Source organism: Larimichthys crocea, chromosome XI (genome assembly GCF_000972845.2).
Source record: "Larimichthys crocea isolate SSNF chromosome XI, L_crocea_2.0, whole genome shotgun sequence".
Lineage (NCBI taxonomy): Eukaryota > Metazoa > Chordata > Actinopteri > Sciaenidae > Larimichthys > Larimichthys crocea.
This window is the reverse complement of record NC_040021.1, coordinates 10,451,564-10,475,033: the sequence shown is the minus strand read 5'-3', so window position 1 is coordinate 10,475,033 and position 23,470 is coordinate 10,451,564. Positions and strand designations below refer to the sequence as shown.

At 40.6% G+C, this 23,470-nt stretch overlaps 3 protein-coding genes across 5 annotated transcripts; 2 read left to right on the top strand and 1 right to left on the bottom strand.

The window, feature by feature from the left end:
- The first annotated feature begins 1,075 nt into the window (after positions 1–1,075).
- Positions 1,076–8,986, top strand: lin9 (lin-9 DREAM MuvB core complex component). Of its 2 annotated transcripts, none has more exons than XM_019258728.2 (15): positions 1,076–1,169; positions 2,080–2,112; positions 2,512–2,603; positions 3,877–3,990; positions 4,603–4,733; positions 4,864–4,989; positions 5,166–5,323; positions 5,631–5,764; positions 5,993–6,121; positions 6,685–6,786; positions 6,879–6,959; positions 7,049–7,174; positions 7,365–7,547; positions 8,493–8,590; positions 8,769–8,986. In XM_019258728.2, the coding sequence occupies exons 1-15, from the start codon at positions 1,139–1,141 to the stop codon at positions 8,872–8,874; spliced, it is 1,644 nt and encodes a 547-aa protein (XP_019114273.1). In that variant the 5' UTR covers positions 1,076–1,138; the 3' UTR covers positions 8,875–8,986. The 2 variants fall into 2 exon arrangements, with proteins under 2 accessions (XP_019114273.1, XP_027139620.1); XM_027283819.1 differs by lacking the exon at positions 1,076–1,169 and adding an exon at positions 1,660–1,733.
- A 793-nt stretch (positions 8,987–9,779) lies between these two features.
- Positions 9,780–11,460, bottom strand: mixl1 (Mix paired-like homeobox). The gene is made up of 4 exons (XM_010734721.3): positions 11,270–11,460; positions 10,937–11,157; positions 10,689–10,818; positions 9,780–10,514 (listed from the first exon to the last, which is right to left on the bottom strand). The coding sequence occupies exons 1-4, from the start codon at positions 11,364–11,366 to the stop codon at positions 9,934–9,936; spliced, it is 1,029 nt and encodes a 342-aa protein (XP_010733023.3). The 5' UTR covers positions 11,367–11,460; the 3' UTR covers positions 9,780–9,933.
- Positions 11,461–14,926: 3,466 nt separating this feature from the next.
- acbd3 (acyl-Coenzyme A binding domain containing 3) lies at positions 14,927–22,663 on the top strand. Of its 2 annotated transcripts, none has more exons than XM_019258720.2 (8): positions 14,927–15,277; positions 16,351–16,492; positions 16,734–16,874; positions 17,054–17,212; positions 17,518–17,692; positions 18,010–18,256; positions 18,907–19,191; positions 20,323–22,663. In XM_019258720.2, exons 1-8 carry the CDS (start codon positions 14,995–14,997, stop codon positions 20,535–20,537), a joined length of 1,647 nt encoding a protein of 548 aa, XP_019114265.2. In that variant the 5' UTR covers positions 14,927–14,994; the 3' UTR covers positions 20,538–22,663. The 2 variants fall into 2 exon arrangements, with proteins under 2 accessions (XP_019114265.2, XP_010732990.3); XM_010734688.3 differs by having other exon boundaries at positions 14,929–15,277; positions 18,904–19,191.
- The last annotated feature ends 807 nt before the right edge of the window (positions 22,664–23,470 follow it).

Here is a 23,470-nt window from a genome sequence, read left to right as displayed (position 1 = left end):
CATTTTGCATGACAACTTGCACATATACACGCTCAGTGTGTGTAGCTGTGTGTGTGCATGTGTAACACAGAGTGATTGATGGTAAATTATAGGATTTTTTTTTCATCTTTGATTTCAGAAGGATCTTCGTTCTTTAATAAATCTGTAGTAAATAAGGCATAGTACTGCAAACTTAGGAGTTTTGAGTTGTGAGCAACCAATCTGCAAACATACACAAACCAATGTTGATATTTTGCTAGGGTTCCTAAGTAAAATAGCCAGTAAGATAAAACATTTTGTGGACAAACATACTGTACAAGGATTGACATGTATATATTTGTTTTGTTGTTCGTCCCTCAAAGCCGCCTTTCTTGCCAAAAATGGAAGAAAAAAAACAAACATTGTTATTAGTGTTTACAGGAAGTATTCTGTAAAAGAAACAACTGCCATTGGACTTTTTGTTTTTTTGTTTTTTTTGTATGTTTTCTTTTTGCTTACCTTAAACAAAATCAACTTCAACCTGGACGTCAAATTCAAGCACAAGTTCAGATTCTCACCACATAATTACTTTCATTCAGTTTACTTAATGGAACCATGTACAGTATTAAACATAAATGATTACATTTGATGTACTGCACCAGAGTTAGTTTACAGCTACTTTCCATCTGCAGTCCCTTCAGCAGACACAATTAAAACATATTACAGCACAATAATAAACGGTACAGAGCAAAAAACCATACAGGACACATAATACAAAATACAAAGTTACACACAATAGCACATAACATACACCCACAATGTCAGTGGCTACGGAGCTTAATTTCATAGGTTAACTTTAATGTATTTTATGTATGTATCTATTGTTTATTATTGACAACAATGAATGAACTGTAAGTGACAGTAACTGAAGTGCTGTATGAAACAATGGAGGGAGCTTCAGTGTCTACTCTGACTTCCAGTTTTAGTCAGTTTAACATTTTGCATGACAACTTGCACATATGTGTGTGTAGCTGCGTGTGTGCATGTGTAACACAGAGTGATTGATTGTGAATCATATATATTTATATTTTTTTTATTTCTCAAATCGCCCTCCAGACAGCGTCCCGACCCAGAATGCATTTTGACAAGGTCTTTGAAAAAGCGGCGCGGCTAATTCAAGATGGCGGAGATGGACCAGCTGTTAGACGAGAGTGAGTAACATCAACAAATTCACGGAGTTTAACACCGCGGACACAAAGCGGCCCCCAGCTACTGCTTCAGATACACTACATTTTATTTTTTTTGTTGCTCATAAACCTGCTGTCGTTGTTTTCACGTGGCGGATATGGTTAAGTTTTTAAAGCGCGGACTTCATGAAGTCGTTTCTCTCTCAGACACCGGTTTAAGTCGTGCTAACGCTCGTTAGCACGCACGGCTAGCCGCGGCTAACGCTGGTTTGGAGTTAAAGCAAGTTACTTTAGCTCGACCGGGTAAACAAACAACGCTAGCCTAGCCTCGAGCTAACGTCTGCTAGCCCTTTTAGGTCGTAAGCAGCAATAACAAAAGGACTACTGTGACCTATGTTAAGCACACACCCTGGCTACGAGCTATCTTGCTTTGCCCGGTGTAGTTTAATAGTCACCTTCCTTTTTTTTTATATTTAACGTCCGTTAGGTTAACGTTACATAGTAACGTATCATCCTGACAAGCTGCACGAAGGGAAGTTATCCAAGCTACTAACAGCTGAACTAGTCGTTTCAGTCGATGTGAGCGTGGTTAGTGTGACTAAATGTTGTCTCCCCGGTTGTAACCCGGTTGTAACGTTAGCTCGTTTATAGCTCCGATATTGATCAGTCCACAGCTGATTGTTGTGCCCGGGCTTGACAGTTCAAACTGGGGGGTGAAGGCCTAACTGACTGCGCTAGCTGGGTCCAACTTCAGTTAACCTGCACCCGGGCTGCTGTCATTGTTTTTTTTTTAAAAGGACAGCCTCGCAGACCTGAAACAGCCTAATTTATATTTTGAATCACGTGTTTTGTTTAAATCATTTTATAGTTGGTCAACTGTGTGTTTTTTTTCTAATGCCATAAATGTGTATTGATTGTGTGTCCCCTTCCTCAGGCTCTTCAGCAGAGGCACTTGTCAGTCTAAAAGGTATGTGGACAGTATTTTTAGCTGTCATCTTTCTGTACATTTGTTCCTGGCACTGTGTGAGTACATTGGGAACTACTACTGGGACCTGGAGTCACATTCCTGGCCAATAGAGATTTAAGCATGCAGCACAAGTTTCCTGATTTTTAAGTGTTAAAAAAAAAAAATCTGGAGTCTATATGACATAGTGACAACCCTTACACACTGCTTTACATTTGTAGCTGATGCAGTCTGGCACATAGACAAAACGTCTCATGTTAAGACCTTTTTGTTTTATTATATATTCCAACCTTACTTGTAAGAAATTTATTTAAATCTTAGAACAGCTTCCAAGTCCGACATTTGATAAGTAGGTTTCTCGTTGTGGTATTTTGAATAAATGTATTTTTCCTTGTTTCGCAGAGGGGAGTCTGTCCAACACTCTGAATGAGAAGAACAGCTTCCCAAGAGCCCACAACACAAGGGGACGACATTCCTCCCTCACAATGGACACGGTAAGCTACGTGGTGTTAGTTTTAAAAAATTGGTGAAGAGGGAGCAGTAAAGGAGCTTCTGTTATACACAACATTATGAATGCTAATCTTAGACACATTTCATGACAGGCAGTAAGGTACAACACAAACAAATGACCATGCAGTGGAATCGATGGAATTGTGCAAATTATAATTGAAGGAGAACATCAGGGTTAATGTATTTAATAGCAGTTTATTGCGCTTGTCTTTTCGTCTCCCCGTCCTCATGTCTAATCAGGGAATCATTTAATCTTTTTATAATGATGTTTGAGCTGTGACCCTCGTATATACTGTACATGATTTGACTCTTTTTGGCTTGAGATTGAAAAAAAATCTCAAACCTTCTCTGGTTTGAAGGCAAGTAAAGAACTAACTTGGTATTCTCTACTATAGGAGTAATGATCTGGGTTTCCTGTTTAATCTCTCAGGAGAAGTCTGAATTTATGTATTTTATATCTGACTACATAATACAGATACATTCGTCATGCTCAATAATAATTGAGTGACATTCTGTTACTCAGTAATTAATTAAGTGTTGATGTTGATTATATGATCAGTGTCCCTTGATGATCTTATCAGCAACCGTTAATTGATTTCTGTCTTATCCAGCTGAGTACTTTAATCTTCATTAAATGATGATACACCAGTTTGACGAGGAAATGTAGATTTGGAAGTTTGAAGCATTCCTGATGTGCTTTTATTTAAAAAAAATTATTATTCCATTTTGTACTAAAACAAAGCAGTAGGCAGTGACTTTGGATGTCAGCGGCTCAGTCTGGGATTCTTCTCAAAACACTTTAGGAGGTAGTGTAGTGCAGAGCAACATGAGGCAATGTGCTTCAGGTGGATAGTTTCATCTCTCCAGAAAATGGTCTGTCACAAGGTCATGTTGTACCCACTGTGGGGCAGGGTACCAGCCAACTGCTAGTAAAATATGCAAGCGGCTGGTAGACCTACTTTACTGACCAGCTGAAAAACAATGGTAATCTATTGAGAAACTGATAAAGTTGAATATTTACTAGCCTTTTGGACAGTGGATAGTATGCTTGAAACATATTGCCTGAATCTAGTGAGTATCTGCAGGGTTGCATTTATTAAACTACAACTAACGTGGTTGTGTTCAGTATGTTTGTCTATGTATGTACGTGAAATCAATTTCTTTAAAGTTACACAAGAATAAATGCATGTTTTTTTTGTGTGCCTCTTTGCATTATCGGCACGATTCATAAACTTCTGTCCACATTTGTCCTTGCAGCCCACACGGAGCTCAAAGAGGAGTCGTTTATTTCGGGACGAGGATGAGACGCCCCAGCAGCGCATCCCTTCCAGATCTCCTCGGAGGAGCCAAAGGGTCACTACCACACCACAGGTGAAGACCGCATACCATGATTCGTAGTGAGCAGAGGGATCACTTGACCGTTCCTAGTTTCTGATTTCCGAAGATGATGTAGAAAGTGTGGAGAGAAAATGTTTTGTGGACACTGTGATTTCACTTCATGGAGCTTGTTCCAGAAATCGCCTTGAGATTACGCTTGTTCAGTGAACACTGAGAGGCTTACAGGCCCTGTTTGTTGCTTGTTGTGGAAATTGAACTGGAGGCATCCTGTAGCTCCCTGTGCTCTATTGATTTTTTTTTTTTATGTTAAGTCTTCCTGTAAAGCTTTTAATGTGAAGCAGCAGCACAAAGGGTTTGCTTGTATTAGCAGTAGTGTTGTTTTAATAGCACAGAGTTTATCAAAGTTTTTAGATAATAGAACAGACTGCAGAGTAAAAATGTATTTTGTTGAACAGGAGCTACAGAGAGGTAAACAAACCTTGTGCTTCACCACACATATTGCGGCACTCAAGTTTCAATGATGATTTCATATGAATGATTTGTGGGAAGTCGGTTTTGTTCAGGCAAATATACTCAAAGTGTTATATTTATTATTTTGTATTATTTTTCAGGATTGGTTTGTTGATTTAAAGTTTTTCTTTACAGAAATTTTCGAACGTGGTCACACCGGACAAGAAGGCATCCCAGAAAATAGGGCTGAGATTAAGAAACCTCCTTAAGCTACCCAAAGCCCACAAATGGTGCATCTATGAATGGTTCTATTCAAATATTGACAGGTAAAGTCTCACTTTCACCTTCAGAAGAAGAACAACAATTAATATTTGTTATCAGTTCAGAGATGAAAAGCTTTTTGATCTTCATAATTACACTTCACATGGTTTCAAAGTTTCTTCTTTTTTTTTCTAGGCCTCTCTTTGAGGGTGATAATGAATTCTGCCTGTGTCTCAAGGAGTCTTTCCCCAATCTGAAAACAAGAAAGTTGACAAGGGTTGAGTGGGGAACAATCAGAAGACTGATGGGGAAACCTCGGCGGTACGCTGCAGTCTTGTGCCTCCACAAATTCATTTTTATTCATGATGTTTGTCTTCATTTTTGTCAGATATTTTAAAGTGTGAAATAGTTTTCTCTTTGTATTTTTATTCTTTATATAATGCATTTTCCTCAAACAAAGACTAAAAAGATGCACTATGCTTTGTTCTCTCATCCAGGTGCTCGTCAGCATTCTTTGCTGAGGAGCGGACAGCACTGAGACAGAAGAGGCAGAAGATGCGCCTGCTGCAGCAAAGAAAGCTGTCTGACGTGTCAAACTGCAAAGACCTTCCAGATGAAATCCCCCTGCCACTCATCATAGGAACCAAAGTCACTGGTGAGATGATGAACAGTCACTGCGTTCACAGCAGCCAGCCGTGCTTATTATCATTGCAGTCAAATGACCTGCAAAGCAGCCCAGGTCACGCTTTTGCCTGTTGTTTTATCAAAAGTGCATGACTCAAACATATTTTTATGACCTGATGATAAAAGAACTGTTAAGAGTGAAAGGCCTAAACCATAGATCGACAACATTGACTACATCGTTATGGGGAAATTCAACAGTGTAAGTAAGGATGTCATGCTCATACCTGTACGATATTACTCAATATAAATTCTGATTTGTTTTCCTTTTTGTTCCACAGCTCGACTCCGAGGCGTCCATGATGGGTTGTTCACAGGGCAGATTGATGCAGTGGACACCAGCGCTGCCACCTATCGCGTCACCTTTGACCGTAGTGGCCTGGGAACGCACACTGTGCCTGACTATGAAGTCCTGGTAAGATTTGCCTGTTGCCTTGCTAAAATAACAGCTCCACTGTAAATGTGTTTGAGGTTAGACACGTAACAAGTCTTTTTTTTTTTTTTACCACTTGTGCTTTAATACAAATTCTAATTAAGCATCATTAAGAACTGTAAAAACATGAAGTTGCCGAAATACAAAGATGTAAAAAAAAGGTGCTGAAAGGATTCAATGATGCATCCTTTGATGATTTTTTTTTTCCAGAGCAATGAGCCCAACGAGACCATGCCTATTTCAGCGTTTGCCCAGAAGCATCGCACAGCGCGCTACATGCAGAACCTCATGACACCGCCTCGAGGGCCTTACCCGTCCGCTACCACTCCTGTCCTCATGGTAAACTACATCTAGTGACAGATGTCCATGTGCTGTGTCATCACACACAGTTGTTATGGTGACATTTGACACTGCTTTAAATCTGCTTCGGCTGTGAGTGTTGTCTACTGCAACGGCTACCTGGAGACACAATAATTCTGAGATGAGTTTTGTTGAACATAATTTAGTACATATATTCGTGTTTCACTGTGGCCCTGAGGGATCTTTGTTTCTTTTCTGAACTTTCAGTTGTCAGTCTGGTTGATGCAAGTGTTTGCATGTAAAAGTATATTTAGATGTGCTGTCAGTGGACCTTACTTTACCATACAAAGACGCTTCAGGCAGCGTTGCGTAGGGGAAAAAAGACTTGTCGTAGTGTTCTACTACTGTAAATCTAAAAAAATGTGTTATCTGCTGTTCACTTTTTGTTGTTGAGCTTAATTAAGAAAATAAATAAAAACTTAATTGAAAGCACATCAATATTAAAACAGTGGCTATCATAAGTATTTTTAATTATTCTAAACCTCTTCCTCTAAATTGCTAATCAAGATAAATTACTTATCTCTCGATTCTTGTGCTACCAGGACAATGACCCTCTTATCAACCAATCACCATGGAGGAACAAACTGCCCGGTGCTGAGGGAGATACTCTGGGAGGATTTCCTGTCAAATTCCTTGTACAAGTGGTAAACACTTTCTGTCACATACTAAAATCTGACATCCTAAGATTTTGTAACACTTTGTTCTAATTAATTCTTTGACTTTTTTTTGTTTCTAGACAAGGCTGTCCAAGATCCTCATGATCAAGAAAGATCACATCAAGCACTTGAAAGAAATGAACACAGAGGCAGAGAAACTGGTACGATCATCAGAATTTAAGAATAAAAGTTGTTTTAGAGATGCATGCGTCCAGCCAAACTAAACATGCGCTTGTGTTTCTGTGTTCAGAAGTCATACTCGATGCCCATTGACTTAGACTTCCAGAAGCGATATGCTACCACAGTGCTTGAGCTCGAACGGCTCAATAAAGATCTCAACAAGGTGCTTCATGAGGTTCAGCAGTTCTGCTGTGAGGTAAGTCAGTAAATGAACTTTAGCCCGTCAATAACCATTACCTCTGAAGCCAACTACAGGAAAGTATGCTTACCTGTGATGTATCATGCCCTGTTCTGATATTTATAGCTTCTCACGTCCTCATCAGTCTTGGCCAGTGTGAGAAAAATGAACAACAGATCGATGTTTAATCACCTGTTTGTCCGTCCAGCTTGCTCCAGATCAGGGCATGGTTCCAGCTGACCATCCCACAGAGCTGCGGCGACGTTGTGAAGAAGAGGCCCAGCAGATGGTGCAGCTGAGCAGCTCAACAAAGGACGGACAGCAGAGTGTGACCAACCCCGGCCTCACACACCTCATCTCCCGCCTCACAGCTCTGCTGCTACAGATCAAGGTAGAGGAGGATGTATAAGTGCTCTCAAACCTGTTCACAGATCTTCTAATGTACACTACAGTTCAAAGGTTTGGAGTTTGCCTGCTACAAAAGCTTTATTCTGTACATAAAAATGGCTCAGAGGACTCCTCTACTCCATGGTTTTTCATGCTTTCAGGTTTGTAGGTTGTACAAATGTTATTTAGTTTGAAGTAATGTTGTACATGGAGAACAAAAAGCTGTAAGTTCAACCAGACTGACAACTGAAAGTGCAGAAAAGAAACAAAGGTCCCTCAGGGCCACAGTGAAACACGAATATATGGAATCACCAGTTATGGGTAAAGAAATAGAAGCTTGGCATCAAAAATCTGTGCAGATTTAAATAGGACATGTTCCTGTATCAAGTGCACAGTAAAAATAAAGTGCTGCCTCAGCAAAGCTATTCTTGAAACTTCAAAATAGAAATAGAGGGTTAGTCTGGGGTTAGCACTGTTAAAATGTAAGTTGGTGAATATCAAATCACATATCGCAGTTTAAACCCATTCAATGCTAATCACTGGATAGACTGCAGAGGACCCAGAGAAAAGATAAACAGTTCCCCAAACACTTTGTTGTGGTTCAGTATTCTCCCATCATGCAGCACTGTAGGGACAACGACTGAATTGTTTTAAGTCTCTGTTTTTAAAAAAAAAGACATTATTGAAGGAAAGAAGAAAGACTTCATTATAACTGGTGACTCTCCTGTTAAAACAGGTGGTAGTGTCTGTTAGGAGGACAATGGGTGTTGCACATTATTTTGTCAGTGAGTTCTTGTTAGAGCATGTTATGGTAATTTAGGGCAGAGAGATCGGCACATCAGTGTTTAAATAATGAAGTCTGTTGTGAAATGTTTGTTTGCAGACTGCACAAGTTTAGATAATATGAATAATATGTTCATGACTCTGATTTTGGAATGATTTCTTCCAGTGTCTGGCAGATGGCGGAGACCTGAATTCATTTGAGTTTAAATCTCTAACAGACTCCCTTAATGACATCAAGGCATCGATTGATCCCTCCAACCTCAGGTAAACAGACCCTGTATTGTTTCTAACTACATGTCATATGATGGCATACATGAGTAATTGGCATTCCTTACTGTTGTTGTAATTAATAAAGTAATAAGTCAGTGTCACTACCAGTCATCATTCAGTCATTCTCACAGTACTGAACATTTCTTCAACATCATCTTCTCTATATTTCCAGTTGCTTCCAGAATAATGTCGAGATCCACGTGGCACACATCCAGAGTGGCCTTAGTCAGCTGGGCAACCTTCATGCATTTGCTGCCAACAACACCAACGCAGTTTGAGTACCTGCGTCACGCACAGCACACACAGGTGCACACACACAGGGAGGTGTGGGCCTTTATCGTCTTTTGAGATGGTGCTTTCATCTGAACTGTTAAAAGACTATAAACAAAAAAAAGCTCCCGTGGACGTCGTGGACCACCACCATGCAATCTGATTTGGATGTCCCGGTGAAACGACTCAGAGCCCAGACTCCTGAAACCTCGTGCTGTGTGACGGGAGGGAGGATGTCATAAGTATTTTATCCATTTTATTGTATGAAAATGTTGGTGCACCCAATTGAACACAAACCTGAAAGAGACTTTAAAAAAAAATTCCACAAATCCACATCTCCAAACTCGATGGTAATTTATTGGTTTCATGTGCCAAACATTGATTCTTACAGTTTTTATAGTCCATATTTATTTATTTTTGAGTAGGTGTGTATGGTTATGAAACAATATTTTGCTATCTCTGAAGTTCCCCCGTGTGTGTTGTGTTCTGTTGCTCCACTGATGGTAAGCACAGGGAGGCTAAAGAATGTTTTATAAAATTGTTTATTGTAGATAATTGTACAATATCTCTGATTATTAGGACTATCGTCAACATTTCTGCTGTGTATTCAGAAATGGCTTTTATAATTTTGTGTGCACTGAAAAGAGATTTTGGTATTTTTATAAAGGAGATTTCTGCGGTTTTGATGCCTTTTACTCCCTAAGACGATCTTAGCATTTCCATATTTGGCATGGCTGTTGCTGCAACCCCCCCACACTAAGCCTGCATCACTGATGTAACCTCTAAAAATTCAAGTCAACAGTTTTTTCCTAGAGAATCTCCTTTTTCAGTTTTGTAAAGTTGTATATGAGAGTGCCTCAGGGCAGTTGTATATAAATGTTTCCGTCTTTTTATATTAAACATAATATTGCAAAGCAGCAAATGGTCTTCTACTTTTTAGTCTTTTATTAACAGATGGAACTCATTTCAACAGTTTTATTACTATTTACAATAAATACACATTTTCCTTTCACAAACAAACTCTTATGATACATGGTAGCTTTCTTTATATCAGCTCTTATGATACATCACATAAACCCACCAAAGCCAGCCATGGCCTCGGTTTCCCAGTCGGAGTCTGAGTCGGTAAAGTCCTGTGCCTCAGTGGCGTGGATCGGGGAGAAGTGACTGAACCTGTCCCCTGTGGCCATCACGCGTGGATACTGCACTTGGCATCCGTTATCCTTTGGTGATGACCTGCTGAAGTTATTCTGGGTCGGGATGGGAGGAATCACGACTTTCATCTCTGGTCCGATGGTCTTGTTGGGTGGGAAGTTGTCATATTCCACCAGAACCTTTGGACCCTGGTTGTCATTCATGTTTGCGTCCATCTTTGGGTGATGCTCGTTCTCTTTGGGATACAGATGGACGTTGCAGCACGGGACGTTAACGCTCAGCTCGTGCCGTTGCATCTGCTCGGGCTTGGCTCCGGTTCCCTCCTTGTTGTCGTAGATGCAGGAGATGGACGTGTGTTCGTAGCTGCTGGGTTTGGTGGGTACACTGGTTCTGTGAGCGTCCTCTGTGTTCTGGTGCATTGTAGGTCTGAAACTGTCCTCAAGGGCAAAACCTCCTATCCTGTGAGCCTCAGCTCCATGACTGCTGTCATAAACTGAAAGAAAAAAAAGAAATGCGTTTATAAGTTTAAACAATTTATGTAAACTTAGATTACTTTAAATCAAGTGTCCTTGACAGCAAATTGCCATATTTATGTAACTGATTTGACTTGGGAGTGAAAAACTGAACCTAAAACAAACAAACAAAAAAATCTGACTGTAATAATTACCTTTCTCTGGGCCCATCCTGCTCTGAAGTTGGCTGAAGGGACCAGCAGCTGCTGGCGGTTTGGCGACCTTCATGGGCACGGATGAGCCAACTTGGCGACGAGACTTGGCCCTCCTGTTCTGAAACCACACCTGAGATTTGTAGGGGAAACAAACAAACGTCAGCACAGTTGTAACCACATAGAAAAACACTGACACACTTTGATATTAAATATCTGAGCTGGGATTTATAAACTTTCAGATACATTACCTGAATTCTGGACTCGGGTAGCCCGGTCAGAGCTTCCAGTCTCTCCCGTAGGTAGATGTCAGGATATTTGGTGTCTGAGTAAACCTTCTCCAGCACCTCAATTTGCTGCTGGGTGAAGTTGGTCCTCTTCCTCCTGTGGGTCAGTATTGCGACGCATTTATCCGCTCTCGGTACAGTGCTTGCAGAGTTGAAGTAGTTTGTAACATCTGTTGCTCTAAAATCTGCAAAGAAAACGCACAAAAAGTTTAGTTAATAACGTTGGAGACGCAGAAGTCATAGAAAAGGGCCACTGGACTTGTGCGTAAATTACGCACGGCGCTGCCAGCCACTGACCTGAGTTCCCCATGCTGTTCATCTGCAGAGCTCCTTCGTGGTACATCTGAAAATGATTCAGATCCCCAACACGCATATTCCCATGAACAGAAGACATGATCCTCAACGGCTTTACTTCCAGCGACTGACCGAGTTTGAGACCTGAGCGTTCGCTTGGGGTTAAATCCCCCCGCGATCAAAGGTGGTGCTGCCTGTATGTGTGAATGGGGCGACCATCAGTGTCGGCTGGCACTGCAGCGGACGTGCAGCAACTTCAGACGTCTGCAGACCGGTGGAGGTGTGAAGGTATCACACCTGGGACGGTGGTGCGGCCGCAGGTCTCTTTAAAAGGTTTTTAATGGAATCTGCATGCTCAATACACATCGGCAGTGAAAACATTTATCCGCTTTGGAATGGACGAAGCAATAATGGACCTGTAGCCTTCAAAGAGAGGCAGTCGGAAGCTGCCATTTCCTCCACGGGTTAGATCCTCACAAGAGCTGCAGTTTATTTTAAGACAACAGAAATACAGATTTTCTGTTGAATCTAATAACATTTCATATTATTTTGAGTTATTTAACAATAAATATAAACCATATTTCAACTGTAGCTGCCTTTCTGCAGGGGTGTACACTCTGTGGCCATTTTACTATATGCATTAGGTATTTACATACACAAATATGTCATACTGAGCATATTTTATTAGTATAGCAGGACGTGGATACATCAATCAATCAATAAATGTGTTATAATAACTTGAAAAATCTAATAATTCAAATGTATTTGTATTTATTCTGACTGTGGATGTACAGGGTTGTATTTTTTTCTTTGGTGATGGCTTGTTTGTTTATTAGTTCCCCATTAACTACTCTATTATAACAGGAGCTACTCTTTACGGGTTCTCCATAAATATATATAATAGTATATTTCCTTTAGGTTTAAATGTCAAATAATAAAATAATAATGATAGTAGAGTTGTGTTTTATAAAAGTCTTTAGATGTCTGCTCCTCAGTGCTGATGCAGTATGTAGGATATATACATCCAGCCCCTTGTCAGTGACAACAAAGTTAATCTGAATACACAAACCTCAGTTCAAAAGTATTCAGCAGTGGGCACTTGTAATGAGTAGGTCACCTTCATCTGATAGAGGGGGATCAAGTCAAAAGGTCAGGTAACGCCACAGACGGGCTAATTTGTTCACCCATGTTTGGGCATGCAAGATTTACATGTATGTTTAATAAGTCCAAGTTGATTTTATTATGTCAGGGTGAGTTTTTGTACATACTTTGGCAATTATAGGCTCAATTTTATAAATCATATTTAATGACTTTGGGTGTGGGCTGATGTGGTTATTGCAATATAAAGTAATAATGTGCCTGATTTATGGGATACAGCTGTAACCGGGTTTAAGTCATCTGGGTGGATTGCATTTTTTTGTTTTTTTTGGGTGGGTAAATGAATTTAAGTTTGCATCATGCTCTGTAGATGGACCTAAAAAACACCAAAAGGTTTTTGTCTTGACAGCCATTGAGTCATTTCACATCCACAACAACACTTCTTGATCTCTGTACTTTGGCACATACAGCATCATTCAGATAGGATGTGCTTGTTGGTAAAGACATTCACAGTTCACAGGTTGCTTTGTCTGAGGGCTCTAATTGGGTATTGCCTGTGCGCACAGATCAGATTGCTATGCTAAAATCAGGCTATTGAAGTTCCTAGTCTTTTGTAATGGACAATGACTCTGTAGATCATGAGATGAACAGTAAACACATTGTACATTTATCAGTGACCACAAAGCTCCTCAATGTGCTCAATTAAAATATTAATTCAACACTGAAAGTGCAAGAAAACTGTGCACTTTTACTTTTAGTGTTTTCTTTTTAGCTTGGCAGCCCATAATATAAAGTTCATATATTAATCAGATTAAAATAGTGCAGTTTTAAGTTAATTAATGCTGATATGTTGTTGTAAACAGAGCGTACTTTCAAACATCAAACAGTAAAAAACACTTTAGGGATTTCTACTGGCCATTTCCAGTTGGCAGCTGACACTGTAGACACAAACAAAAGCATTCACACCTTTAAAGTCTGACCACCGTTTAAGCCACAGTTTGACCTGACCACTATACATTTAACATGCAGACAGACAGGTAAATTATCCTCACAAGTTTGCAGCTATATGTTAAAATGTCAGCTGTCTTATGGGTCTTTGTTATGAGTTCAATCTTTGTGTATTTGAGGAGGTATAGTACATTTATAGTGTCCTAACAGAAATGTGTGTTCAGTGTAAAAGTGCTTTGATATGATCATAAGTAGTAGTTGAGTGTGGTGACTCTTGTCTTCTAAGCACATATTAGAGCTTGATTGATAAATCACCCAGGCTGATACATTAACAATTGATATTAGTTAAAAATTAGATAAATTGATAATCGTTGTAACAAGAAATGTCAGTACAGAAATGCCAAAGATATGTTTGATGTCATTTTTAAAAGGGGTCCCAATTACACTGTTTGTCCATCACGTCCTGATGTTTTGTGTTCATAAAAAGGACTCTCAGCCAATATAATGTTTTCATAGAGGCTAAAATGTAGCCAAGATATGTTTTATAACAAAAATATATTTTCCCATGAATCCCTAACCCTAACCCAGAAATCATTAAAAAAAGAAGGTAATTAGTCATTGTCTTAATTATTTACATTAAATAATTACATTATTACGACACATCTTAACAGCAAATCTAACTTCTTTTTATTAGGCTATATTATTTATTTTATATTTTATAGAGTTTCTAGTTTGTCTAATGACAGGACAAATTCCCCCTCATGCACAGTAAAGCTTTACCTGATTTAAAAGACAGATGTTATGTCACATTTGGCTTGAGTAAATTGAAATGAGTGAGTGATCATGTTTTGGTCGCCATTTTTAAATAGTTATTGGCTGTTTATCTGCTTTTTTTCAAAAACAACATTTTATTATAGAAATACACAGATTCAATCCTTTTGACATGACATACTGTATGTATGTGGATGACAATTGCCAGGGGGTCTTACAACCATACTAGAGTCATTCCACAAAACAGGTTTTTGACAGTTTCAGATAAAAAAAACACACACACAAAAAAGCACAGATAAATGTTCATGTATTCATTTTTACTCATTTTATTAATCATATCCCAAGTACACTTCCATCAAAGACCACAGGTGGTGTCAACTTAAAAAACAAGATAATTTCTGATTTAAAGATACATTTTAAGTAATAGTTTTTACACATATTTAAAGAGAGAGACGTTTCAATTGATATAAAAGTTTTTTAAAAATAGATTTTACCCAAAAGATAAATACAGATACAGTCACCGAGGACAGAGGAACTCAAATCGTACCAGTTTCGTGGAAGGACTTACTAAAATGTTAGTTTTTTTTATTGCTTTTAACATTATTTTGTCATATTTTGCATAATATCCATTATAAAAATTAAAATATAGGCGTTTTAGTTTGTTAATATTTAGTTTTTCAAGTGAAATAAACAAGTGAGTGACAATAATGTCCTTGTAACTATTATGCTGATGTGAAAATAGAACAAAATATGCAAATAATCTGGTTTTATGACTTATTTCTGTAAACAATTATCGCAGCGGTTAAAGCGTCGTCATTATTTACATTGATAAAAAAAAAAAAAAGCTCAACCGGAACTTCCGCCTAGTCTGAACGGAAGTAGGTACGTGGCCGCTTCAGCTGACAGTCTACATGATGGCGACAGAGGTTCAGAGCGGCGACCTCGACAGCGCTACCTCCAGCCGGCTCGAAGTTTCCATCGATGGCCTCACCCTCAGTCCCGACCCGGAGGGTGAGCAGAGCCAGGTCGAAGAGCCGGACCCTAACCCCGCGGAACCCGGGACAGACACGCCGGGTGTCGCCGACGCCGCCGCCGCTGAAGGCGAAGATGGAGAGACTGGCAAATCGGCGATAGAGAGGAAATGGGGCTTCCCTCTGCAGGAGCTGTACGGGATGGGCCTTAAATTCTTCAAAGGTATTTCAACCGTTTATTTTTAAAACGGACACAAACGGCTGACGTTACCGAAGCGACCGTTAAAGTGTGACACCAACCGCTCGTTAGCCGTTAGCCGTTAGCTGTCACCACCGGGCTGCTGCTGCTGTCAGACGCGACGTTACATTAGCTCACACAGCTAACCAGCTAATAGCAACCATTTAAAAAAGGTAAAACAAAGCACAGCACCTCCGAGTAGACCTTTAGTGTGTGTGTGAGAGACAGTGTGTGTGTGTGGCCTCCCGTCCCTCCACCTGTCTTTGTGTTTGAGCTCGTCGTGAGTCTTTTAAGACGTCAGAGTCGTATTGTTAGACGATCTCCTTTCGCTTGTGACGAGTTGTTTGGGCGCTTTAAACACGCCCTGCCCTGACACTGCTGCGTCCGAAGGGAAGCCTGCACGTCGTGCTGCTTTAACACGGCTCCTGGTCAGCTGAATAAAAGATAGAAAAGTGTTTAAAACCAGCTACACACTGCTTGCTTTTCTTTTTTTTTAAGGTTGCATGACCCACTCGCCTGTTTTTACAACTGCCTCCATGTATCCACACCACTCCCTGCTGCAACTACTCCAACAGGAAATCCAAGGAAAAAAAGCTCATGTTGTGCATGCATGCATGCAAACTGGAGGCTATTTTATCTCGACAGTGTGCATAAGACACCACTGAGCTTGAGAAATATATTTTTGCACTGTACAACCAGCTTGAGCTGTGTATCCTGTTTGCTTTTAGTACAGTGTAGTCCATTGTTGCTTTGCAAACATCCTGACCATGGTCATACATACTGTGTTTAGTAGCACTTCTGATGACTATGCAAACAGGTTTGGGCCTGGTTGGCACACTCTGTGCGATAGTAATCTGTGCTTTGTATTTCTAGTCAGGTAGGGATGGGTCAAATTGTGTAACCTGCATTCGTAAGTCTGGTTCTTGCTGCAAAAGTGCCATGAGGTTGTTTTTCAAGAATATGATACCTAGTTTGCTACTACAGTTTCTACTACCATGTTCTACAGAGGTGCGCTGTAGTATTCACCCCTCACATTGCTCCCACTTTGCCGCTCTCAGATAAAGATGGCAAGGCCTTCCACCCGACCTATGAGGAGAAGCTTCGGCTCGTGGCTCTGCACAAACAGGTGTTGTTGGGCCCTTATAATCCAGATGCTTCACCGGAGGTCGGCTTCTTTGATGTCCTGGGCAATGACCGCAGGTATGCATGCATGTCACCAGTGTAGTGTTAGGATTTAACACTATTTAACATTTATTTTTGTGTTTCTGATTATAAAATATGTTTGAAAATGGTTGTTTCCAATGCTACATATTTAAAATTTTCTTTGAGGAGTCGTCGTCGTCATCTAAAAAGAAGTAAAACCATACTTTTGATAACCGAGTGCCGTTTGCCAAGCTGCCTATTTGATCCACCTTCACCTCCGTTCTCGCTGTGTTTGCAGAAAAGAGTGGGCCTCCTTGGGTAACTTGGAGAGGGAGGAGGCCATGGTGGAGTTTGTCAAGCTGCTGAACAAGTGCTGTAACCTCTTTGCTCCCTATGTCACCTCACACAAGATCGAAAGGGAGGAGCAGGAGAGGAAAAGGTAAGGCTTCATTTCCCCAGAGAGAGTGATCCCTCTTTGCTACCGTGTCTAAATACAGACTCCACTTCAGTCTGTCCTATATGCAGCCAGCAAAACTGTGAAACCGCAGGGGGAAATATTGGACATTTATTGACTGCTGGTGACATTTTTTAAAATGATTTTAATATCCTCTATCCCAGGAAAGAAGAAGAGGAGCGCCAGCGTCAGGAGGAGGAGGAGAGGGAGCGACAAAGGCAGGAGGAAGAGAGACGGAGGCTTGAGGAGGAGGAGAGGCTGAGGAGAGAGGAAGAGGAAAGGAGACAGGCAGAGGAGGAGAGGCTACGGGTTGAGCAGCAGAAGTATGTGTGTCTGCAATCACTATGTGTGTGTTTGGCTTGCAGCATATTGATTTGACTTCAGCATGACTTCTATATAATCACCACACTCGCCTGACACTGATATCTATAGGGGTATTGTCTTTGCAGCTCTGGTGCAGGACAGTCAGGGCACTTAGAGTTTGCCTGAAACCTGCTCCACAGTCCCCATACCCACCACAACTCTTATCTCTATGTCAGAACACAAAAATTTTCCACTGTCTACCATTCTGTTTCCTGCATTTCCTTCCTCACTAAATCTTCTCCTGTGTTCTGTTTCCCCCCCCCAGACAACAGATAATGGCGGCATTGAATGCGCAGACAGCAGTGCAGTTTCAACAGTATGCTGCTCAGCAGTACCCCAACAGCCCAGAGCAACAGTTGGGCCTCATCCGACAGCTCCAGGAGCAGCACTACCAGCAGTACATGCAGCAGCTCTACCAGGTCCAGCTGGCTCAGCAACAGGTAGCATGCAGCATAGACAGAGAGACAGACTTTGATTAATTGATTTCTATTTTTAGGATTTGCTGCTAATTGGAAAGTATTAGGCTTAGGTATGAAGTCTTTTTTTGGTGGCGCTTTGCTGGTGTGAGACAAATGAAAAGAAAATGTAGAACATCTATGATATAACCGGTCTAAAATGCAGCCTTACCTGCACATAAATGAAATGAAATAATGAAAGTAGGAGTCTGTTCTCTTTCCAACAGCGTAATAAATTCTTGTCTATGTACCGTGTCTGGTTTTCAGTGTATTGACTCAGTGTTGCCTTCCTTTCGTCTCAGGCGGCCTTACAGAAGCAGCAGCAGCAGGCTGACATGATGGTGCAGGGCACCATGGAAACTAGCAGCTTCAACAGTGGTGAGCCCATCGCTGCCTCAGCAGCGGGGCCTCTGTGTGCAGCCTCACTGCCTGCTGGAGAAGAAGCCCCAACAGTCAACGGAGGCCAGTCAGACTCTTATTCAGAGAGCATGGACCGGGAGCCAGAGCCAGAGCCGGCAGAAGAGGTCTCAGAGAATGGGCCGTTATTAGGTTGGTGGGCTGCAGATGTGTTTGTCTCATTTAAAAAACAACAACAAAAACTGCCAGTGTTGACCTCATGTAGATAGAATCTAGATGTTCCTAAATTGTTCCTAACAGTGAATAGCTTCAGGACAGATCAGGGGAGAAGATCTCTGTCAAACGAACAAAGCTTTATACTCAAATGGAAACCTGATGCTTATCTGATGTGTCCTTGTTGATGTGACCTGGAGGGCGGAGAGGAGAAGAGCTGAAACAGGTGATACATGATAGTCTGCCGGTTTCACCCAACCACACGTACTGCGTATAGAAAAGTACACGCTCACACGAGAAGTGAATGAGGCCAAAACATACATCCTGAACCAAGTTAATCCAGTGTGGCATGCCACTCACTCGAAATGATGTTGTGAGGAAAGATGGAGGAAACCTCGGTATCTAAAAAACAACATTGGCCATGCACCATGCTCTCCCTCTCTTTTTTCCTCTCGACGTAGAGAGCCTGTTAGCTGATAGTTTTACTTTCAGTCCATGTGTGCTGACAGGAAATCTCTTATTAAATAATGTAATATTTCTTTCCTACTAGGAAATCTGCACGAGCATATTATATTGTATGTTTTTACAACAGATAGTCCTAAGTTCTTGTCCTCTGATCCTCACAGCAGACTCCCCACCAGTCATAGCTGCTCCCTCCATGTGGACACGGCCTCAGATCAAGGACTTCAAGGAGAAAATCCGGCAGGACGCAGACAGCGTGATCACGGTGGGACGTGGCGAGGTAGTGACAGTGCGTGTGCCCACCCACGAGGAGGGATCTTACCTGTTTTGGGAGTTTGCCACAGACTATTATGACATCGGCTTTGGGGTGTTCTTCGAGTGGACGGATGCTGCCTCTGCTTCGGTCAGCGTGCATGTATCCGAGTCCAGCGACGAGGATGAGGATGAAGAAGGTGAGGTGTCGGTGGGTGGGAAGTCTGTGTGAATAAGCCTGCAGTGTTTCTGACATAAATATTTTCAGGTTTGGTTGCGATGCTGGAGAGGGTGGTATTTTTTTTATGTTCTTCTGGTAAAAATATGTGCTTAAAAAGCCAGTTTTACTAACCGTGAAGGTGTATGTGTGTAGACTGAAGAAGAGGTGTGAGATATGCAAGGAGATTAATATTCCAAGAATTAAAAATGTAACTTTGTAGCTGTTAGTTTCACTGTTGGATATAAAATACTGTAGATGCATTGTGATTCCACTTTTGATCTTTGCCATTTTTATGGACATCATATACTACATGCTTTAATGACAGTCAGGTCATGGTGGTTATTTGAATGTTTAGTATTTATTTTGTACTTTTCCTGTTAGTCGGAGCCTCTGAAGATTTACAATGGTGTGATATTGTAAATGAGAACTCTGCCTAGGACTATTATATTATTTTATTGCTGTTATTGCTCCGGCTTCCTCCCATAGTGCAAAGACATGCTCTTAATAAGTTAATTGGTGACTGTAGGTGTAAATGTGAGTGTGATAGGCTCTGCGACGCTGATAAGTGGTTACAGAAAATGGATGAATAGTTTCATAAAGAATATGTGAAACTACTCATTCATAAAGCTCTTTTATTAAATTGAATTAAACGTTTGTGCTTTAATCTCGAGTGCACAGTGAGAATTTCGAAGGAAAGAAAAACTGTATTGATCACAGAATAGATTTATTTTTTTTTATTAAAAATTTTCTTCAGTGCTCAAACCCTCTCATCTAATATAACTCCATGGCATTAAGGTTAATGGTAGTGTTGCATAGTATGTCTTTCTCACAGCAGCCATTAGGAATAGGATAAACACAGGTGTTACCAAAGATACTAATTAAGGTTCCATTCCATTCAGGTCAAACAGAGTCAGGGTGCTGCTGTGGTGCATGTCGGCGCTCACTGGAAAGTCTCTGCTGCACTAAATGGAACTGAACTTTAATTAGTATCATTGGAAACCCCTGTGTTGTTCCTACTATTCCATGTCAAAGTGGCTGCTGTGGAAAGAGTCTGTCATTGTGAGGATGAGACCGCTTATTTCAACTTGATGCATTGTTCTTGTGTCAACAGGTGATCCTCCCAACGAGGAGGAGAAGGCGAAGAAGGAGGCAGGGAAGCCCCAGGTGGATGAGATTGTGCCGGTGTACCGGCGGGACTGTCACGAGGAGGTGTACGCCGGCAGCCACCAGTACCCCGGCCGCGGAGTCTACCTGCTCAAGTTTGACAACTCCTATTCACTCTGGCGCTCCAAGAGTGTTTACTACAGAGTCTACTACACCAGATAAGCCTGAATACAGACACAGGGGGAGCCAAGGAGTGTGTATGTTCATATATGTGTGTGAGCGCGTGTGTGTATGTGGATGGAGATCTGTGCGATGACAGCCTGTGTGTATGTGTGTGTGTACGTGTGTGTATGTGTGAGGAAGAAAGTGTATCCGGATTTATTCTGGATAAAACCACCAGAGGGAGACAAAGACACATCTGGAGCCCAAGTTTGGAGATTGGACTAATATGTATGTACTTTATGTGTGTGCGTGTCCCAAGATACACCCATGCTAGAGCCTGTCATCGAGCCCTTGGAAGAGGAGTGTGTATTCCTGTTGTATATTCACAATCTGTCCTTGCTGCGCTCACATAGACCAAGCTGTATGACTGCTCTCATATTGTATTTTACCACTCTTCACCCTGGGGTCCTCTTTTGTCACCACCCCAGCCCGACACTGTCTAGTGTGGCCTTGTGGCTGCTTCTGCCCCGAACTGGCGCTTTCACAAGCGGAAACCCCGGCGAGTCCAGTGCTCACCAACTGTTTCCTGTTTGGTGGTAACGGTGGTTGTTTATCCCACAAGAACACAAAAATCAAATGTAATTCATAACACTATGTTCTCTTTGCCGAATCTCTCTCACACACACATTAAAAACACCAGTGCACACAAACTTAATCATCCTTTTTTTTGTTGTTAAACAGTAGTCCGTCACTTGCTTCCCAAGCTAACATGCATATATGAAGAGTCTACAGGCAACATCTTTATGAAGGACGGGCAAGAAGTCATTCCATGGTTTAAGTGTTAAAGGAGTGAGTATAAAATAGTATGGACATGGAAGAAATGTGTCATCTCAGTGTGATACAGAATAAGAAGTTCAGGAACAAACAAATAAATATTGGCTCTCCCTCTGTCCTGCAAATATTTGTTTTTATCTGTGACACTGTTTCAGTTTGTTCCACCTGTTGCCTCTATACAGCGGCACCCCTGTTTTGTTTTTTTAAGGTGAGACCACATGACTTATTGCATTAAATCAACTGTCCTTGTCCTGCGCTCATCTATCCTTTTTATGAAAGAACCAAGAAAAGGGGAGCTAGTATTAAGACAGACGGATATTACATGTAGATTACGTGTGAGGGGTTTCTCTGTGTGTACTCGGTTCTGACACACAAGTGCAACTAATACAAATTGTATGTTTTTGGAGGTCATGACGCACTGTTACATCTCTGCAGCTTTCAGAAATCAAAAATTCATTACGCAAAACACAGTGTTGATGTGTTCTGTTTGTTTTTTTCTCTTCCTGGTATGAATTAGCTGAAATTGTCATCTCAACGTAAGGTATCGTGAATAAACTGAGATTGTGTGGTCGCTTACTAACTCAGTTGTGACAGAAGTGTACTCAACTTTTTTTTCTTTTCTTTTTAATTTGTTGCCATAATTTAGATTTCTTGTTTAGTTTCACATTGCAAAAGGCGAGCTTTGTGTACCGACCACATCGCATGCATTATGAGCAATGTGTTGTTCAGTAGGTGTTGGAGACATTTATTTGGTTTCACAAGCTGTATTTGTACATTTCTGTGTGTATGCAACCAAACTTTAAAAGATGCGGAGGTGGAATAACTTAAGTTGAGTAATCCTCTGATGTCCCTGCTGAGTATCACTTCATCATATTATTTAATTAGAGGCCACTCCTTGCCTTCTATTATTCAGTGGTTTGTGTAACGATATGTCACTACGTGGCTTAACCGAGCCGTAAAGTTTAAGAAAGTTCCCGTATGTTCTGAAGTTTGACGTTTGTTTCTTTTTTTTCTTACTGCTCACCAAAATGGTTTGAGCTGACTTGTTCAAGCCTTGTATGTAAATAATTCTATAAATGAGTTTATGTATGGGTTTTTAGATGTGGAAGAAGGCTATGGTTTTGAGAATCAATGCACTGTAAAATATGGTGAATGAGATATATGTATACGTTTTACCCTGAATGAAAGTCCAAAACTCGTAGGAAAGCATAAAAATGTAAGACTCTTATCGACATGACAGACAGAAAAGCTCATCTTTTTGCATTGTTTTGAGTTGTTTGGATCTCTTATGAGTTGCAAGATCTTTTTGGGCATATATTTAATCTTGATTAAACTTATGTTCATCTGTAGAATTGGATAGTTTGTCTACTTTTGTATTCCCAGTATTTTAATTTGATGGCCTTTTAAAAACAGACACAAAAATTGTCACTAATGTTGCTCCCGCTAGAGACAAAAAAAAAAACACAGGTGTAATCAATAACATTAATTAAAGCTGACATTTAAATGGTACTAAACCATTGTTAGTTTCATGATCCATCTGCTATTAACAAGTCAAAATGTGGAGTGTCTTATCGCACATTCCAACAGTCTCTCTCGACACATTTTGGAATTCAAATTACATTTTTTTAGAGATCAGATCAGTGGAACACTGAAAAGAAATTGCTGCTGCTCAAGACTACCAAACACAAAAGGGGATATAATTAATTGTTTGTGTTTTTTCATAAATAACAACAGTGACATTAAGTAATCAAACTGGCATTTAAAGGTTAAAATCCTCAAAATGACGGTAGGTTTGAAGTTGTTTGAGAGATTAATGCAGAAAAAAACAATAATTTGTAATGTTTTATAGCAGTTTTCTTTGGAAGTGGACATTTTTGTCCTTAATGACTTAAGAGAGTAGTAAATTAAATCGAGGCCTGGGGGTTAAATCAGCTGCTCTTTCAGTTTCAGAACAAGCCCGAAAGAGGAGACAATGTTGGGAATATGAAGACACCAGAAAATTTCCTTGAAATAACAAAACAGGATCGGCTACTTCCTTTTTTCTCACCAGCGGTCAAATGTGTCATCCTCATGCTGTTTTCCTGTCCAACACATTTTGTGCTAAGGGAAGGACAAATGAGGATGTTACTCATCTCTAGCAGGACAAATCTTATGTTTTC